This window comes from Bufo bufo, chromosome 5 (assembly GCF_905171765.1).
Source record: "Bufo bufo chromosome 5, aBufBuf1.1, whole genome shotgun sequence".
Classification (NCBI taxonomy): domain Eukaryota; kingdom Metazoa; phylum Chordata; class Amphibia; order Anura; family Bufonidae; genus Bufo; species Bufo bufo.
This window is the reverse complement of record NC_053393.1, coordinates 519,836,701-519,856,918: the sequence shown is the minus strand read 5'-3', so window position 1 is coordinate 519,856,918 and position 20,218 is coordinate 519,836,701. Positions and strand designations below refer to the sequence as shown.

The 20,218-nt window shown below is 44.8% G+C and overlaps 1 protein-coding gene across 2 annotated transcripts in view; it reads left to right on the top strand.

Annotated features, from left to right (window-relative positions):
• RUNDC3B (RUN domain containing 3B) overlaps window positions 1–20,218 on the top strand; it is a 158,953-nt gene that overhangs the window by 68,691 nt on the left and 70,044 nt on the right. For both annotated transcript variants that reach the window (XM_040434539.1, XM_040434540.1), the window contains exons 3-7: window positions 7,726–7,859; window positions 8,851–8,936; window positions 10,740–10,829; window positions 13,084–13,164; window positions 18,292–18,460. In XM_040434539.1, the coding sequence (XP_040290473.1) occupies window positions 7,726–7,859; window positions 8,851–8,936; window positions 10,740–10,829; window positions 13,084–13,164; window positions 18,292–18,460 (560 nt within the window). The remainder of the gene's footprint in view (window positions 1–7,725; window positions 7,860–8,850; window positions 8,937–10,739; window positions 10,830–13,083; window positions 13,165–18,291; window positions 18,461–20,218) is intronic.

Genomic DNA, 20,218 nt, shown 5'->3' with positions numbered 1-20,218 from the left:
CTTATATTTTTATTCTATTTTTTCACAGGTTTCTTGTCGCTGCATTACCAATATCGGATGGGAATTTCGACGATCTCCGGTATGGTCCGTGATACTTGTCGTGCCTGGTGGGCGGTATTGCACGAGGATTACATCCCACATCCAACTACAGAACAGTGGCTTCAGATTGCAGACAAGTTCCTGGAAACCTGCCAATTCCCTAATTGTGTTGGAGCTGTGGATGGCAAACATATACGGATTGTAAAACCTTCCGGAAGTTTCTCCGAATTTTTTAACTACAAAAAATATTTCTCAATAAGCTTGATGGCCATTGCGGATGCTGATTATCGGTTTGTCGCCGTTGACATTGGAGCTTATGGGCGGACAAATCAGCAATGGGACGCCTCGTGTATTCAAAGGAATTTGGATTGCCACCTCCGAGACCTTTGCCAGGTACTGACGCCATTTGTGGTAGTAGGGGACGAGGCGTTCCAAATGTGCGAGAACCTAATCAAGCCGTACTCTAGCCGTGACTTGAACACTACACAGCGCGTTTTTTACTACAGACTGACACGAGCTAGACGACTGGTGGAGTGCGCCTTTGGCATTTTAGTTGCCAAATGGCATATTCTCACCAAAGCCATTAATCCTAAAGTGGAAACCATAGACGATATATAGTCAAGGCTTGTGTAGTTCTACAGAACGATCTTTTATCAGAGGAACCGCTGCGCCTGGACCCGCAAGAGGTTGATCGCACACTCACCAGGCTGCAACATTTGCAGATTACTTTGTTTCTGAAGCGGGCAGAGTGAGTTGGCAGGATAATGGTGTTCATTTGTTTTAAAGCGAACCTTTCACCAGGATTTCACCTAATAAACTATTAACAGTACCTTATAGATTATGCTCATTCTGTTTAAATGCATTCTTGTCCCGCTTTCCTGGGATGTATATTGATGAAATAAACGACTTATAAAGTCCTTGTCTCCAGCTCCTGCAGTCACGGTGGAAGTCAAGGGGGTAGCCGTTCCCTCACTCCGGGCTGTACCTCCCCTGCCCTAACCCCTCCTCTAACTAGTGAAACTGACACCCGGCTCAGTCGCCGGGACCGCGCTTGTATTGGCGGCGCATGCGCCGTTGGTCTCAGTAGCAGCGCGATCCCGTCTAGGCGCGGACTGAAGCGCTATCCTGTGAGTGAATTGCGCATGCGCCGTCCGTCCCCGATGCCTCCCTGTCTTCTATTCAGGCGCGCGCCTAAAGAACAGGTGAAAGGTTCGCTTTAACTGTTTTCTCGTATATTAAATAAAATAAAAAAATGTATACACCTTTTGTCTTCTTTTTTTACTCAGCCCCAAGAATGGTTCTGCTACACTGCTGATATATTTTATTTGACTACATCACACAATCTGCCTTGTTATGAGAAATAATGCTTGTTAAAGGGGTTATTCAGGTTCAGAGCTGAATATTTTTAACCCAACTACCGCACAAAATTTTGCAGGGCAGAGGCATTTTATGGAGATTCGTTAACGTACTGGGGTCTCCATAGCGCTGCCAGAAGGAGGCTTGCGCCCATCAGTGAGTCCCGTGGCATCACCAGCACTATTGGGCCGGCTGTAGCCCTGTCATAGCCTGTAAATAGCCTGATCGCTAAAGCCTGTCCATTAGAGACGGTGACGTCAACAAACACACTGTTTGGCGGAATCCTCCGCTTAGCAGTGTGTTATTGTTAGCCCTTGTTCTGCCCGGTCCCGCAGCTTGAACTGCTCCGTTGTTACCATCCTTGTGGTTGGCTGGGTGCAGGTCCGGCTTCGGCTCTGAACCCGGACAACTCCTTTAACAGCATCATGTCCCTTTCCTGTCCCTTGTGGTAATGACGCCAGTTTATGTGACAGCTTCATCTGTACTAAAGAGCGAAATCTAAATTTGGCGCTCTCTAGTAAATTAATGGTTGATGATGCTGATTCACATGTACCGTGACTCCCACAAGGGCTCGTGTGAATTTGCACAAGATTGACTGATGAAAAAGCATTTGCTTGGTCATGTGCCAATCAGCAGGAATATGATCAATAAGGAGCTATAAGAAAGCCCGTTATTGATCGTCCAACATCAAAGGTTCAGCCAACTTTGGCACTACAGGCGTTCAGAAAATAAAACTCCTAGAAATCTATTTTTAATTCTATGAGCGTTATAATAAACGCAAAGTTGTGTGTTGCTGGGAGTTCTAGTTTCCCAACAGCTGGAGTGGCCAAAGTTGAGGATAGCCTGTACCAGGAAACAAAAAACACACACACACTGAAGTACAGTAAACGTATTTATTTTACAAAAATTATCAAAAACATTTTTTAATATGAACAATAAATATTAACAAAATAAAGAAATAAATTATACATTTTCAAAACGTGGAGGGGAGGTGGACCGTTGTGGGGTGGACACTCTTTGGCCGGCAGCGCTAGCCCCCCCTGTCTTCGGTGGCGGGATAAAAACGAAGGGCCGCAGGAAAAGATGCAGGTTGGATTTGAGGGGTGTGGAGAGAGGACGGGTCGGAACTGGAATGTTCCCAAGTATGTGTCGAAGAGGGAGTTTGGAAAGAAGTGGGAGCGACATAGTGAGGAGGAGAAGGTGTAGAAGAAAAAGAAGGAAGATTGAACACATGCTCGGGGGGGGGGGGGGGGGGGGGATGGGATGGTGGTTGGGAAAGGGACGGATGGCGGGAATGGGATGGTTGCCGGAAAGGGGATGGATGAAAGGAGTGGGCTGGGGGGTAGGTGTTGGTAGGTGTGAAATGGGGGGGGGTAGGTGTGGGACGTGGGTCGGTGCAAAATTTCCCACGACCCGTTCTCCACCAAATTTTTAAAATCATGCACCTGCTCGGGCGTCATTTGGTCCATCCTGGGGATAAAGATTAGCACGTAATGATGGTGAGGGCTGAGTTGATGCGCAGCCTCCGCCCCCTCCAGGCGACGTGCCAAGTCATCTAACCTTCACCTCATTTCATCGGCAAAACCATCTAGAGCATCGGAAACGATCTCTACAAGGTTCCCATAATCCTCATGACGGCTCCTACCGGATCTCCTACTATTCAACATTGCTCTCACATTTTGTCTCCAATTAGAGAGCGTATGTTGAAAAGAGGGACCCGGTAGGGGACCAGGATTGTCCTGAACAGGGGCAGGATGATGAGCTACTGAGTGTGATGATGGTCAGCATGGTGGCGGTCGGTGTGGTCCTATAAAGCGGAACGTGCCTCCACCAGTTGGATAAGGAGTTCGTTGTCGATGTGAGGGACAACAAACTCATTATCTCTCCCGGTGGAGACTCTGAAACCCTGGCAGAAAAATAAAAATAAAAATTATAGAAAGTACAAAAAACGAATGCAAATTAAAACTACGTATTCGATACTTACACGTCTCCGACCGCCACGGGCTCTCCCACGAACTCTGGAGGAGACTGGGGTATCCTGCCTGGCGGCTCTAGGTGAAGGTTCCTAAAACAATTTTTTTTTTAAATGTTAAAACATAATTAGATTTTTTTAAACAGAATATATAGAAATATTCTTACTTCCTGACAGCCCTGGTCCGTGCTTTGTCCACCTCCCCTTGGTGACGCCGAGGCCGGATGTGAGCCGGCCCCAGCAGGTGAGGGTGCTGCAGAATGGAGAGACAACGGAGGCAAACTGATGCATTCTGAGCGGATACTTTTCCATTCAGAATGCCATAGGGCAAAACTGATCCGTTTTGGACCGGATGCGGCGCAGGCGCTCTGAGATAACGAGGCTCGCCTCCTCAGCACTCCCTCAGTGCGCCTGCGCCGATGATGTCACCGAAAAAGAAGACGTCATCGGCGCAGGCGCACTGAGGAAGTGCTGAGGAGGCGAGCCTCCTTATCTCAGAGCGCCTGCGCCGAATCAACACAGGCACGCGATTTTTGAAATGCTGACAGGGCTGGCCGGAGGAGGAGATCGCGCTGGCCCTGTCAATCAACAGGAGGAGGGGGCGGTTTTCTGCGGCTGCTACCAGCAAGTAGACGCCCTACTTGCTGGTAGAAAGGTAATTAGCATATCATAAAAGTAAGTTTTTTGATAAATCTACTGAACGAAAATTATTAATAACATAATGTATGGCAATATGGCAGGATAGGGATTTTAAGTACACAAAAAAAAAAAGAGTTTAGTGGGGTGACAGAAGCCCTTTAATAAAGGTTATGTTTTGTGGCAGTGGTTCTGTGACTTAACTACCTCTTTTATTACATGTACATTGACATTTTTACAGTCTATACATACAGTGGATATAAAAAGTCTGCACACCCCTGTTAAAATGTCAGGTTTCTGTACTGTAAAAAATGAGACAAAGATAATTCATTTCAGAACTTTTTCCACCTTTAATGTGACTTAATTGAAAAACAAACTGAAATATTAGGTGGAGGGAAGAAAACAAAAAAAACTAAAATAATGTGGTTGCATAAGTGTGCACACCCTCTTATAACTGGGGATGTAGCTGTGTTCAGAATTAAGCAATCACATTCAGAATCCTGTTAAATAGGAGTCAGCATACACCGGCCATCATGTAAAGTGCCTCTGATTAACCCCAAATAAAGTTCAGCTGCTCTAGTTGGTCTTTCCTGAAATTTTCTTAGTCGCATCCCACAGCAGAAGCCATGGACGACAGAGAGCTTCCAAAGCATCAGAGGGATCTTATTGTTAGGCCTCCTGCACACGACCATATGGCTTTTTCAGTGTTTTGCGGTCCGTTTTTCACGGATCCGTTGTTAAGTTTTTTGTTTCCGTTGTGTTTCTGTTCCGTTTTTCCGTTCCGTTTTTCCATATGGCATATACAGTATACAATAATTACATAGATAAAATTGGCCTGGGCATAACATTTTCAATTGATGGTTCCGCAAAAAACGGAATGGAAACGGAAGACATACGGATGCATTTCCGTATGTGTTCCGTTTTTTTGCGGACGTGTGCAGGAGGCCTTAGAAGGTATCAGTCAGGAGAAGGGTACAAAATAATTTCCAAGGCATTAGATCTACCATGGAACACAATGAAGACAGTCATCATCAAGTGGAGAAAATATGGCAACAGCAGTGACATTACCTAGAACTGGACGTCCCTCCAAAATTGATGAAAAGACGAGAAGAAAACTGGTCTGGGAGGCGACCAAGAGGCCTACAGCAACATTAAAGGAGCTGCAGGAATATCTGGCAAGTACTGGCTGTGTGGTACATGTGACAACAATCTCCCATATTCTTCATATGTCTGGGCTATGGGGTAGAGTGGCAAGACGAAAGCCTTTTCTTACGAAGAAAAACATCCAAGCCAGGCTACATTTTGCAAAAACACATCTGAAATCTCCCAAAAGCATGTGGGAAAAGGTGTTATGGTCTGATGAAACCAAGGTTGAACTTTTTGGCCATAATTCCAAAAGATATGTTTGGCCCAAAAACAACACAGCACATCACCAAAAGAACACTGTACCCACAGTGAAGCATGGTGGTGGCAGCATCATGCCAAGGGACTGTTTTTCTTTAGCTGGAACTGGGGCCTTAGTTAAGCTAGTGGGAATTATGACCAGTTCCAGATACCAGTCAATATTGGCACAGAACCTTCAGGCTTCTGCTAGAAAGCTCAACATGAAGAAGAACTTTATCTTTCAGCATGACAACGACCCAAAGCATACATCCAAATCAACCAAGGAATGGCTTCACCAGAAGAAGATTAAAGTTTTGGAATGGCCCAGCCAGAGCCCAGACCTGAATCCGATTGAAAATCTGTGGGGTGATCTGAAGAGGGCTGTGCACAGGAGATGCCCTCGCAATCTGACAGATTTGGAGTGTTTTTGCAAAGAAGAGTGGGCAAATCTTGCCAAGTCAAAATGTGCCATGCTGATAAACTCATACCCAAAAAGACTGAGTGCTGTAATAAAATCAGAAGTTGCTTCAACAAAGTATTAGTTTAAGGGTGTGCACACTTATGCAACCATATTATTTTATTTTTATATTTGTTTTCTTCCCTCCACCTAAAAGATTTCAGTTTGTTTTTTAATTGAGTTGTACAGTTTATAGGTCACATTAAAGGTGGAAAAAGTTCTGAAATTATTTATCTTTGTCTCATTTTTTTACAGCACAGAAACCTGACACTTTAACAGGGGTGTGTAGACTTTTTATATCCACTGCAGACATATGGTAATACTGTATATAAAATGTTACAAAAGTTATTAAAGTACTAAATAAGTAATGTATTGTATTGTATTTTACTATACAAATTTATTTAAAGGGCATCTGTCAGCAGTTTTGTCCCTATGACACTGGCTGACCTGTCACATGTGCTTTTGGCAGCTGAAGGCATCTGTGTTAGTCCCATGTTCATATGTGTCCGCATTGCTGAGAAAAATTATGTTTTAATATATTTGAGTGACAGGGACAGGCAGTGTAAACTTCATCATACCGTACCTGGTCCTGTCAATCAAGTGCAGGGGGCACGGCAATTGCAGAGGGTTTAGGTGTAATGACAACGCCCCCGTTGCTCTTAGAGGCTCATTTGCATATGATAAAGCATCATTTTTCTCAGCAATGCGGGCACATATGAACATGGGACCAACACAGATGTCTTCAGCTATCAAGCACACAGATGTGCTTTAAGTAAGTTTGTACAGTAAATACAATGTATTAGTACGTATTAGTATACTCTAGAGCTGTACTCATCATTCTGCTGGTGCAGTCGCTGTGTACATACATTACTTATCCTGTACTGATCCTGAGTTACATCCTGTATTATACTCCAGAGCTGTACTCACTATTCTGCTGGTGGAGTCACTGTGTACATACATAACATTACTTATCCTGTACTGACCCTGAGTTACATCCTGTATTGTACTCAAGAGCTGTACTCATCATTCTGCTGGTGCAGTCACTTTGTACATACATTACATTACTTATCCTGTACTGACTGATCCTGAGTTACATCCTGTATTATACTCCAGAGCTGCACTCACTATTCTGCTGGTGCAGTCACTGTGTACATACATTACTTATCCTGTACTGCTCCTGAGTTACATCCTGTATTATACTCCAGAGCTGCACTCACTATTCTGCTGGTGCAGTCACTGTGTACATACATTACTTATCCTGTACTGCTCCTGAGTTACATCCTGTATTATACTCCAGAGCTGCACTCACTATTCTGCTGGTGGAGTCACTGTGTACATACATACATGCATTACTTATCCTGTACTGCTCCTGAGTTACATCCTGTATTATACTCCAGAGCTGCACTCACTATTCTACTGGTGCAGTCACTGTGTACATACATTACTTATCCTGTACTGATCCTGAGTTACATCCTGTATTATACTCCAGAGCTGCATTCTTAGTTCTGCTGGTTGTCATTGCAGTCCACGTGCTCATCGTCAGACACCCTGCTACCTCAGCAGATCTCCTATAATCCAGGGAGCAGTAGTTATTATCTGGTATACAGACTTCTCTGACTGACAACCATCAGCCTCTGTGCATAGCTTGAATAACGAATGCTGGAGGATTTCACGGATGATTCTGGCAGAACTGTAAATGCAGCTGTAGAGTGTGAGATATAAGATGTCACTCAAGATCAGTAGGTTTATATCTCGGCTCTGCTTCTCTCAGATATATACATATGGCAGAATTATTTTAAAAATGGCTTATCTCTGCATAGTAACTGAGGGTCTTACCAGATGTTGAACGGTTCTGGCTAACTCTGGCTCCATCTCTCGTCAGGTCAGCTCACCTGGTTTGGCTATGAAAGTCCTCGAAGCTTTTGGGATTACATACGGGTCGCCTCTTCCAAAGTGTCTCACAGTTGTATCTGTAGTATTGAGAACATGGAAAATGTCAGCTCCTCCAGAGCAAAGGTAAGACCCCGAGACGGCGGAACTGTACTCATGTCCATGCTCCGCTATAAATGTGCTGATCAGGGATCAGCGGTGGTGAAACTACAACTCCCAGCATGTACACTTGCTTGGATGTTTTCGGAACTCCCATAGATGGCATGCCGGGAGTTGTGGTTTCACAATAGATGGAGTGCCAGAGGTTGCGGACCCCTGCGTTAGATGAATGTCGCCCCCGACCATCTTATATGTATGGGGGGGGGGGCTCCCGACTCCCCCCTGATTGCAGATATTGGGGAAAAAGGATCAGACTGTTGGATTTCAACATGCCCAATCCTTTTGTTCTCAAAGGAGACAGGCTGCCACCAGATGTATCTGACCTCTCCGTAATGAGAACACATGCATACTCAGCCGAGCGTGCATGTCTATGTGTGGCCAGCTTAAAGGGAATGTGCCATAAAAATGGCCAATTGTCCAAATACATTTTTATGTTAAACATATTTTGTGTAGAATTTTGGGGGATTTCATTTAAATGTTCCATGTCATCCATCTTTCTTAAAAATAAAAAAAAAATCTTGCAGTTTTTACTCACCAGTGAGTCTCACTATAGGCTGACACTTCCAGTTCTGTAGTGATGACTTCTCAGCAGTCATCTCATTATCATCACAGGCGGGATTACAATGCGAGGTAACAATTTTATATAGATAACACAGGATCCGTATGTATATTGCAGTCCGCGCTGCATCCGTTTTTTTGATGACCCATTGGCTTTCATGGGTCCACAGTGTAGGACGTGTTCTATCCTTTTATGGAACGGACACACGGATGATCGATGTGCTTTCCACTTCCGTATGTCCGTTCCATAAAAGTCAATGGGTCCACACACAAAAAAACGGACGTCACGCGGATATCAATAATATTTTGCGGCGGAACGTGTGCATGAGGCCTTACGTGTATGCTACGCGCTGTATTATTGTGTTATTTTTGTCTTTTTATGTGCGTTCTTATCTTTTAGGGCAGGGCTTGGATCAGAGTTGCACTAATGGAAAAACGCTTGTCTGAATATATCACGGCTGCACTGCGAGACTATAAAACGACAAGGTATCGTGCGCTCTCTTGTAGAGGTTTATTATGAATACGTTGCGGCAGTTACCGTACGGTTGTGGCGTGAACTGTGGCGCCGACGTTATGGGCACGCGGTCTGTATACCCGCTAACTAGCTCCTCCACGTATTAGAATTAGCCCTCCAGGATGTAGATCGTTGTGTTCTGTATCAGGACCACTTATATTCGCCTATCATGATGTTTCAGTTCCTTACAGTTTTCAGGATCTCTGTTCGCTGTCAGTGAATGGAAAGTTTGTCGTGTATATTCAGAGGCCAAAAACCCATCCTGACCAGGTGCTCCTGTCACAAGCGCACTGCTTTTCCAATGAGCCATGCACCCATGTCAAACTGGTATTTAGCCTCTAAAAAAAAAAGGAATATTTCCATTCACTGACAGCAAACAGGGATCTGAAAAAATGGTTGGATTTTGGAACACAACAGCCCAGACGGGCTTGTCTGGACCTGCACCAGATTTATCACATACTTTTCTTCTATTTCGGACCCAGGGGTGCAGCTAGGGGGTGGGTAGGGCATCTGACCTAGGTGCTAGGGCAACAGTAGCAAGAGTTAAATGGGGGGGGGGTTTGGGAGTTCAATATTAATATTAATAACTATCCTCAGGATAGGTTTTCAGTATCAGATCGGTGGGGGGGGGGGGGGGGGGGATTCCTGGCATCCTCAGAGATCAGGTGCTTGAAGAGGCCCAGGTGCTCCGATGAGCGCTGCAGTCTCCTCACAGCTTACCAAGCACAGCGCCGTACACTGTATAGTGGCCGTGCTTTGTACTGCACCTGAGTTGAACGAGACTGAGCTGCGCCTAGGCCATGTGACCAGGGAACGTGACATCACCGGCCTCACCGGAGCACCGCAGTCTCGTCAAACAGCTGATCGCCGCTGATGCCAGGAGTCAGATGCCCACCAACCAGATACCGATGACCTATCCTGAGCATAGGCCATTAATATTGAGCTCCCAGAAAACACTTTTAGGGCTCATGCATACATGACCGCATGAATAAGTCTGAACCACTCCGCAATTTAGCGAAAAAGGGTGCGCACCCATTCATTTCAACGGGGCCGCAAAAGGTGCGGACGGCACACAGTGTGCTGTCCGCATCCGTTGTTCCGGTCCGCGGCCCTGCGAAAAATACAGAGCATGTCCTATTCTTGTCCGCAATTGCGGACAAAAATAGGCATTTTCTATACAGCGCAGGCCTCCGTGTTCTGCAGATCCGCAATTTTTGGACCACAAAACAGGGCGCGGTCGTCTGAATGAGCCCTTAAAGTGGTGGTCCAGGATTAGACAAACTTTGGAAGCATCTCCGTACATATCCATAGCTTCTGCTATTGCAGTGAATGGGACTGAGCTGCATTACCATGCAAAACCTGTGGACAAGGGTGGCGCTGTTTCAGAAGCAAAATTGCCTTGTTTTTCTAACCCTTTAGGGGCCCTTTAACAGTGAAGTTTTAGTAATAACAGAATGATATACTCTCCTAGCAGTAGACTTGTTTTTTCACTACAAAGCCATAAATACCACAATTTAATTTTTTTTGGTGTGTGTTTTTTTTTTTGGCGGGGGTGGGAAGAAAGCTGAGCTCTGTGATTTCTGCTAGATAATATTCACATTGAGTTTTTCATTTCAAGAGCTGAGGAAATCCATTTGCAATCTGTGAGCAGAAAGCGTTCATCGCAATGTACTCCCCATACAGATAACGCCATAAAAATGCAATACAATTCACAGCCGGGGTCTGCGGTGATGTCATCTGTCGCCGTACTGAGGAGCTGTTTTCTGTCCCCATAGGAGGTTTTACGACGACGGAGCTATAGTCTTAGGTGAAGAAGCCAACATGCTGGCGGGTATGCTGCTCGGACTCAATGCCATAGATTTCAGGTAGGTTTATCACCCTGCTCCCGGTGCAGCTTCCCTTCACACTGCCATAGGGTTAAAGGCGTTGTCCAGGACTATAGGAAAAGGCTCCGGGACCATGGAAGCACGTATAGGCGTGCAAGCACGACCACCGCTGCTGGATTGCAGGGTGGTCGTAACCCGTGGATACGAGCGGTGTATAATGTGATGGAGAAATGAATCCAGCCAGCAAAGGAGGCAATATGGACAATCACAATACAGTAGTAACTGCCTTGTATTCACTTTCTGCACATGATAAATGCCATTTGCTGAAGTGAGAGACAACCCCTTTAAATACGGGTGACCAATCCTCAGGAAGAGTCATCAACATCTGATTGATGAGGGTCTGACTCATAGTACACCCCCCCCCACACACACACACAATAGAGTGAGCAGTGCGGGCCTGTGACGTCACGTTCGTCAGTCACATGGTTCATGTGCAGCTCATCCCCTTTCAGGTGAATGGGATTCTGCTGCAATACCAAGCACAGCCACTATGCAATGTACGGCGCTGTGCTTGGTAAACTGTGAAGAGGTAACAGCCCTCGTCTTAGCTGATCTGACATGGATGACCTATTCTGAGGATAGATCATTAGTTCTTCAGTCCTGGACAGCACCTTTAAATGATAAAATCTGGTTGCCTGAATTCACCACTAGGTGGAGCTTAGGAGCTGACTAATGACATCTTTTTTTATTGCATTCAATAGAAGATGTCTAAATTCGATAGGAGCTCCCTCTAGTGGCAACATCTTCATGTGTCGATATTGCCTTGCTGATTGTCCGTTTTTTCTTATACTGCTCCGAGGGGCACTGGTTCTCATTGACTGGTGTATGCCGTCTTACAGGCAATGCTGGATGGGAAAAGAATTATGCAAATTAGCCCTCTTCCAGAAGGAAGAAAACTGTCTCTAGTGCCTCCTATAGGTAGTAAGAGATCATTAAACAGTTCAGTTAAATTGCTCTTTTGACCGTTTGAGGAAATGGCGATTTTCGGTTTGTGCATTTTTGTGTTTTTACTCCCGGTCTTCCTAGAGCCATAACTTTTTTATTTTTCCCATTCATATAGACATCTTTTTTTTTTTTTTTGCAGGACAAGGTGCACTTTCTAATGCCACCATTTAATATTGCATATGATGTAGTGGGAAGCTAGGAAAAATAATCCAAATTGGGTGGAATTGGAAAAAATGCAATTGTGCCATAGCTTATGGATTTTGTTTTTTGCGAGGCTCTTTTGTAATTTTTACTGATACCGTTTTTGAGTGTCTATGACTTTTAAAAAAAAAATAAAAAAAATGCAAATCTGCCATTTTGTTCTTCCTCCCCCATAATGGCGTTTACTGTATTGGATAAATGCGTTTATATTTTATTAGTCTGGGCATTTTGGGACGTTTGTGATTTAATACATTAGTGCATGGGAAATTCAGTAGATTCCAATGCAGTACTGCCACCTGTAGACCTTTATTGGAATACACCTGTGATAGGCCTGGTAGCCTCATAAAGGCTCCAGCCTATCACCACCAATGAATAGCCTCCCCAATATCAGCATGGGGAAGCTGTTCGGGCACTGCGCTCCCGGGGAAAGTAGACTTAGATTTAATGGTCACAATAGACCATGGTATCTGACGAGTTAAATGTTTGCGATCGACAGTATTGCTGATCGCAGACATTAGGTGTCTTCTGTGTGAAATAGCAGAAACACAGTGTCTATAAAGCTCCGAAGCGGGCACCATTTTCTAAAGAGACAACATTCGCTGTACAGGTAAGGTGCATGTCGTTGAGGGGTTAAGGGAGGGTGGAGTAATAGATCCTTATAGATGCCCCTCCTTATTGAAGGTAATGGTCACCCAAGGTGGGGACATTCGTACCTGTGCCTGGGGGGCCTCTGCCCTCTGCCACACCAGACGAGATTACCCTAGTGTTATGTTATGTTACAGATTTTGTATTGGGGCTTCAGGTTACACCTGTGTAACAACCTATTGACGATGCAGAGCTGAATTTGTCATTTACCGTGTTTTTCACCATGATATCAACCTACCGTATTTAAGACTGGAAGACTGATCAAGATATCAGTCCTGGCCGTCTGTAAATTGAGAGATCTGGACCAGTATGTATTCTTCATCATTATAGGATCCTAGTAGATAAAGGGGTGCTCTGTATCGGGTAGGATGCCCCCCCCCCCCCCCCCCCCCCCCCTACTTTGCATCATTTCCCTGCTAACTTGTCTGCATATTCTCTATAGCTTTTGCCTTAAAGGAGAGGGTCTGGATGGGAGCTACCCAGCGGTCATAGACTACACGCCTTATCTCAAGTTTACTCAGAGGTGAGCTGCTACATGCTGTTTGGTAATATCGATTAATTGCGTTTCAGTGTGCCATTCTATTGCACTACAGTGGTGTAGCATAAAGGGGGACTCTGACCGAGGATATTTATGGCATGCCCTTTGAATATGCCTTAAAGGGGTTATCCCTTGATTAATGTAACAAATGAAGATCAGACATCATATAGCACATGACGGCCTCTTTCTAACAAAGCTAGAACCAGCCCTGTACCTCACATGGAGTCAGAGATCTCCTCATTCATTGCTCCAATTGCTTTGCTAGATTTATTAGAAGCTGGCAGTTTAGGAGGCGTGTCCTTTCTGACGGCAGGGGGTCATTTCTGCTGTAGCTCTCTTCCTATCAGAGCTCTGGGGGTATTTCCATTCTACTGCATCTCAGGGGCATGTCCTTTATGCTGCATATCACGGGGCATGTCCTTTTTGCTGTAATTCCCTGTATCTGTCACAGCTTCAAACAGTAGAACAGGCTGGTGGCAGATCAAGGATGAAACTGAGCATGTGCGACCACCTTAGTAGTTGGACAAATACTCCTTGAAATGTCTGAAAGGTGGGGGTCTCCTCTTTGAGAATGCACAGGATTCATGACCCTCGTAGTGCAATTTATGGCTATTGGCAGTGACACAAATACAGGGATAAGACAGGGAGCTTTCTGGCTGAAAATCGAAGAGGAAAGGCCATAAATTCCTTTGATCTGACTACTTCTTTAAAATATGTGTACGCCTTTGAATGTTATTTAGTATATTTATATTATTTCTGGAACAAAAATTTGTAATTTTGTTCATATGTTGCATTACTAAGCTTATACTAATTATACATTAGAGCCTTTATTATACTCCAGAGCTGTGTTCATGATTCTGCAGGTTATGATTGGAAACACCCCACTAACTGCTGAACTGCTGTAATGCAGTCGGGCACTGTTTGTCCTTCATCAAATTGCTGCACAGTGCCAGGTATAATGACCACATGAACCAGAATGCAAAACAACATAACAAGCTATGTGCTAGTACAGAACAAAGAAAAATGTTGGTAAATTCACCTCTGTAGCCTCTAGAGTTGTGAGTTCAGCTCTGGAGTACAATACAGAATGTAACTTAGGATCAGAACAAGATAAGTAATATATGTACACAGTGACTGCACCAGCAGAATAGTGAGTGCAGCTCTGCAGTATAATACAGGATGTAACTCAGGATCAGTACAGGATAAGTAATGTATGTACACAGTGACTGCACCAGCAGAATAGTGAGTGCAGCTCTGCAGTATAAGGCTTCGTTCACATCACTGTTCAGCCTTTCCGTTCTCCTGCTCCGTTTAGGACTTAGAAGGCACATAACTGAGCCGAACGGAGCCTGAGGACCCCATAGACTATAATGGGGTCCGTTATGTTTCTGCTCAGAAAATGATTTTGGAGCAGAGACAAAAGTCCTGCGCGCACAACTTTTGTCTCCGCTCCAAAATCATCTTCTGAGCGGAAACATAACGGACCCCATTATAGTCTATGGGGTCCTCAGGCTCCGTTCGGCTCAGTTATGTGCCTTCTAAGTCCTAAACGGAGCAGGAGAACGGAAAGGCTGAACAGTGATGTGAACGAAGCCTAATACAGGATGTAACTCAGGATTAGTACAAAGTATGTATTGTATATAGACAGTGACTTTGCGAGCAGAATGGTGAGTGTAGCTCTGAAGCATGATACAGGATATAATGGAGTATCTGTGCAGGATAAGTAATATAATGTATTTACGTTAATGCTCTATATACACACTGTATAACAATGTCCAGAGGTGAACAGGAATGCAGACAATATGTATTTCCTCTTTTGAGCAGTCATCAGGGTTACCGTGTGATATGCGTCCTTCGCGCGGTAACCGCACAGTATCACTTCCTGTTCTCCTTTTTTCATGAAGCTAAATTCCTCCATGAATCACAATTCTTTTCCCTTCCTAAGCCTGTACCATCTGTGTAGAAGTTTAGCAGGAAGAGCTTGTATAGGTGATAGACTTATTTGACGATTGCCCCTATTGGCCAGGTGGTCTTGTCATGACCATGTCTTACCACGTCACCCATCCATTTGATTGGGTGCTATGTAGTCTTAGAGTTCTCCTATAGCGGCCAGCGAGTTCCTGCAGCTTCTCTCGGTGATAGCAGATGATTGCCACCGCAGTCAGCTCGTCACCAGGACCGGCATTTAGTTACCGGATTCATGATTTGCATTCTTGTACATATACAAGAAATAGATATTCTTCATTTACAGTACTTTCTTTAGCTGTATTCCCCGAGGGAAGCTGCAGGAGCTGCTTTTTTAGCCTCTGTCTGCTCTGGCTGATAGAGTAGATGGACAGGGGTTGCATTTCCTTAGACTGCACATACATACAAGTATACCATGCATTCAGAGAATCCTGTCCTGTGTGATTCCAGGCGGCGGAGAAATCCAGAAACCGTCTATTTTACTGAACGTTTGGCAGCGTAATGGAATTAACGTTTGAATTATGGAAGGTTTTAATCCTGTTCCGAATGCACGCACTTAACCGCAGCAGAGTGGAAAACCCCTGGGGATCTTTACATTTGATTGCCACAAATGAAACATGTTTACAGCATTTTCATGATAATTGATTTTTCCTCCAAGGAAATATTATAGGAAATTAAGCAATAAAGAAATATTGAAAAATATGAGGTTGCATTAACTAAACCTGCAATTTCTGCACAGTGGAAGCAGCAATTCAGTGTCCTGTACCTACTGTACGTACATACGGTTAGTTCAGCCGTACAAGAATAGTCTCTGCTTCTATAACCCCTGGAAGCCTGTTGCATTACCAGAAAAGTTTTTTCTGTGCTGACTATTATTATTACTTCGGTCATAGAATTTAAAAGGTGTCTTAGGTGTTATCCCCGTTCCCGTCTTCCAGTAGGTCAAGGAATCGGATGACCCCCGCAGAGTAACGTCCATACGAGCTTTGCAAGAGAACCACCATGGTTCTTATAGATCCATGATGAGAGCAGAATTGCTCATTTGTTATGTTGGCCTGGCCAAAATAAGAATTGCCGCTTCAATACCCTGGGTTTCTTCAGAGAAACCCAGCGTATTGAAACCAATTACCGGCAACCTCATTGGCGGCAGAGGATGCCGGTAAAAAGCGCCGGACACGCCTGCCATGTTTGCCATCACTCCAGCGCAGTATATGACAGCGCTGGTAGCGAAAGGGCTAAAAAAAATAAATGCTCCTGTGTCTAGATATTGATGTTACATACTTGTTATGGCGCCCCATGCTGTTTTTTTTGGATATCATCTCAGAGCATGTGTGACCACCAGCACTGGACACATTAGGAGGATGTTCCAAGTGGAAGTAACAAGAACATCAGGGGGCACCATAACATGCATGTAACAATAAAATCTTGTTATGCCACCGGGTATGGCGGCAGATGCTTTAGCCACAATCCGATTTGCAAAGGCTGAACTGGAGCATAGGGTCTGAAGGGTTTATACATTTTTCATCCTATACCCTTGGCAAGGAGGGATAGACTTTCCTGCAGTGAATATTTTTTTTTTATTATTTAAATATGATATTTCTTTGTTAGATCAAATAAAACAGAACAATTTTTCATTGGGAACCATTAAAGGGGTTGTTGGACCCCGTAACTCAAAATTATGGGGCTGGAATGTGTGCACAATAAAGAAAAGAAAGAAACCGTTCCAGCAGCAATAGTCCCATCCCTGCAGCTTCTTGTCCCCTGGCTGGATGTGTGAGGTCACATGCACCGCTGTAGCCATACACTGGGCTCAGCAGCGAGGTGCCCCCAAACTGCGTGGTGTGCATGATGATGGACGGGTCGCAGCACTTCGTTCTACAGCGGTCCAGAAGCAGCGAGGATGGGACCATCGGCACTGGAATGGTGTCTTTTACATATTGTGCGCACATTCTGGCCCTTAAAGGGACATATAAACACTCATTCTTATCAGTGAGATAAGAGCTGAGTTATAATGAGTGTTTAGAATGTCAGAGAGCAGACATAAGGAGCCCGTCAGCTCCTGGTCTGATGGATAAGACAAAAATCCAAAGAGTGCTACTAGAGCATCTCAGCTCCGTGTAGGAAAAAAAGGACTCCGTATTTTTAATAAAGACCAATTAAAAACATTTTTTTTTAGCTCAAAATGAGTACAATGCAATAATAATAAAAAATTGCCCCAAAGGTGTTCATAGCCTTTAAGTAACTTTCAAGTGAGGCTACGTTCACATCTCTGATAACCTGATCCAGCATGGTGTTCTGGCATAAGCACGGCCTGTCGGAGTCCAAAAGACCCAGATTTGCTGGATACAGCCATTCATCGCAACGTTTTTTGTTCCGCCGAAACCCAGCACTCATGTCGGAGAGCGGCCGTATCCCCACCAGATCCCATTATAGTCTATGGTGTCCAGCGGTGGACGCCAGTATATGGCAATGCTGGATCTGGTGAACCCTGGCAGGCTGCTCTCTTCAGGAAGACACTGCCGAATCACGTCACCAGAGATAGCCTCAGGGGTCGGACAACCTCTTTATTGTTCTGTTTTACTTGATGTAACAGAGAAATATAATATTTAATTGAAGGACAGCCCCCTTTAATTGTCTGTCCTAAGGCTATGCCCCACCTCAAGGACCTCCACTTACCATCTGCTACATTACCCCAGGGCTACAAACCATATCTTGCATTCCCTCAGGACACCTCTGTACACAATTCTGGCAAAACCAGACGACCCTATAATGCTTAGGTGTCAGCGCAAAAAAAAGGATCGACCATGTTGAATTTTAGATGAGTACACATGCATGCTCAGCCATAGCCAGTCTGCACTTATACGGGGAGGGCTTTTTTGGCAGACAGCTATTAGGTTTGCCATTTTTTCCCTGATCTTGTATTAGTTTGTTAGGAGGTGCAGTGGCTCTAGTGACCAGTGGATTTATTACGTGCCATGTTGTGCTCCATCGCCTGCACACAACAAGCGTCCCAGTCTGATGACGAGCCGGGATCAGGCACCGGACGTAACGTTCTAGAGTTGGGTTATTATTAGTGAATTGTTTCATCCGTTACCAGATTTCTAAGCCGATGATACATATGACTTACGTTTTTGTCGTCTTCCACAGCTCTGATAGCATCAGCAGTGATGAGGAAGAGCTCCGGACATTGGGGAGCAGCGGCAGCGAGAGTAGTACTCCGGAGAACATCGGTCCTCTATTGATCAGGGATGACAACAGCTGGTATAACAAGTGCATAAAGGTGGAGCAGAAGTACCGGCTAACCCTGGAGCAAAAGGTAACATCATTTCCCAGCAGGAAAGGGGTGCTATCATTTAAAGGGGGTTTCCTTAGGGCTCATGCACACGACCGTATGTATATCGCTGTCCGCAAAACACAGATCCGCAAAAAAAATACGGATGACGTCCGTGTGCATTCCGTTTTTTTGAGGAACGGAACAGCTGGCCCCTAGGAACGGAACAGCAGTCCTATTCTTGTCTCTAATGCGACATACGAAAAACGGAATGCACATGCAGTAACTTCAGTTTTTCTTTTTTGCTGACCCATTGAAATGAATGGTTCCACATACGGTCCGCAAAAAAACAAAACGGAACGGACACGGAAAGAAAATACATTTTTGTGCATGAGCCCTTAGACTGTAATATTGACCACCTTTAAAAATATTTTACAGCCTATACCTATATATAACCTACATAAACGGGCGTCGCACTTGGGGAAGCAGCTGCTAGCAGAGCCGAGTTTTTCATGCGGCGGGGGTCAGTTTGGCAGAACTCATGATGTTGCTTTCCAATGATTAGTGGCCTAGGCAGGGTGCAGGCTCTCCTTAAAGAGACCAGCTCTGTATGGAGACTCCATGGGAAAAAATATGCAAAGTGGTATCTCCCAGCGAACCATCTCTCTAGCGCCATCTTGTGGAAGTGGCTCCCTATGAGTCAGAGTCTGACTTTTTAACAAGCCTTGGAATATAACAAGGCAAAATAGCCAAGCCAAATTTCCCTCCATAGACAGCTGTGTTAAGACGCTTGTCCCTCATCTTTAAAGAGGCTCTGTCACCAGGATCAACCCTATAAAATCAGGCATATAGCCTGGTAGGGTTGATGAAGCTGAGTAAATCGATACCTTTCTTTTAAGTGCACTTTTATGATTATGCAAATGAGCTGTTGGAGCACCAGGAGGTGGGCTAATGCGATTTGAGCACCTCTCCAGCGACACCTGCATCATTAAAAGCACTGTCCTCCTCTTAGATTGATAGCACCAGACTTCATTGAAATGAACGGGTCCGCTTCTGATCCGCCAAAAATGCATATCAGATGTGGACCAAAAATAAATGTTCTCATTGCTGTTGAAGGGGTTAAATAGGCTTCTAGTGCGTACGGGAATTTCCATCCCTGTACGACGTTTTCTTACGCCCGTGCAGAAAAGCTAGAGTTCAGTGGCTAATTCAGCTCTGCTACATCCGTAAACCGCACAGAGCTCCGTTCTTCTTCTGTCTAATCTTGCAGATCGCAGAGTAATGTCCTCCTCGTGGCGCCGGCACATTGTGTTCAGCAGGCAGGAGCCGACATGCCTGTTATCTTCAGGCTCTCTGTATCCCGATGTGTTTCTGAGCAGAGGAAGAGTGGATTTCGGATGGATTTTCTCGCGCTGTAATTCTCTCGCAGACAAATCCTCTTTCTCCTCTTTTTGCTTCGACTGCAATTGAATATTTTCTTTTGAAATTCAAAGTAGGAAAAGTAAAGTGAGAGTCCATGGATTTAGTGATAAGCGGCTCGGGCGGCGACGGTACGGCATGTATTGTCTGCTGCTTCCATATGTTTTCTCCATCTTTTATGGTGACGGATGATGACAATCCTATTACGGAGAGCCGTAGAGGTATCCGTGCAAGCCGTGCAGTTTCTATTCAATTCCAGAATTTCTAAAGTCACTGCAAACACTAAGCCGAAACCGTATCTCCTTGTATTACATGGTGAAAAGCCGTCTATTGGTCCCTGTTATCCACTTTCGGGCTGGGGGGAGGATGTTCTTTATCGCTTCA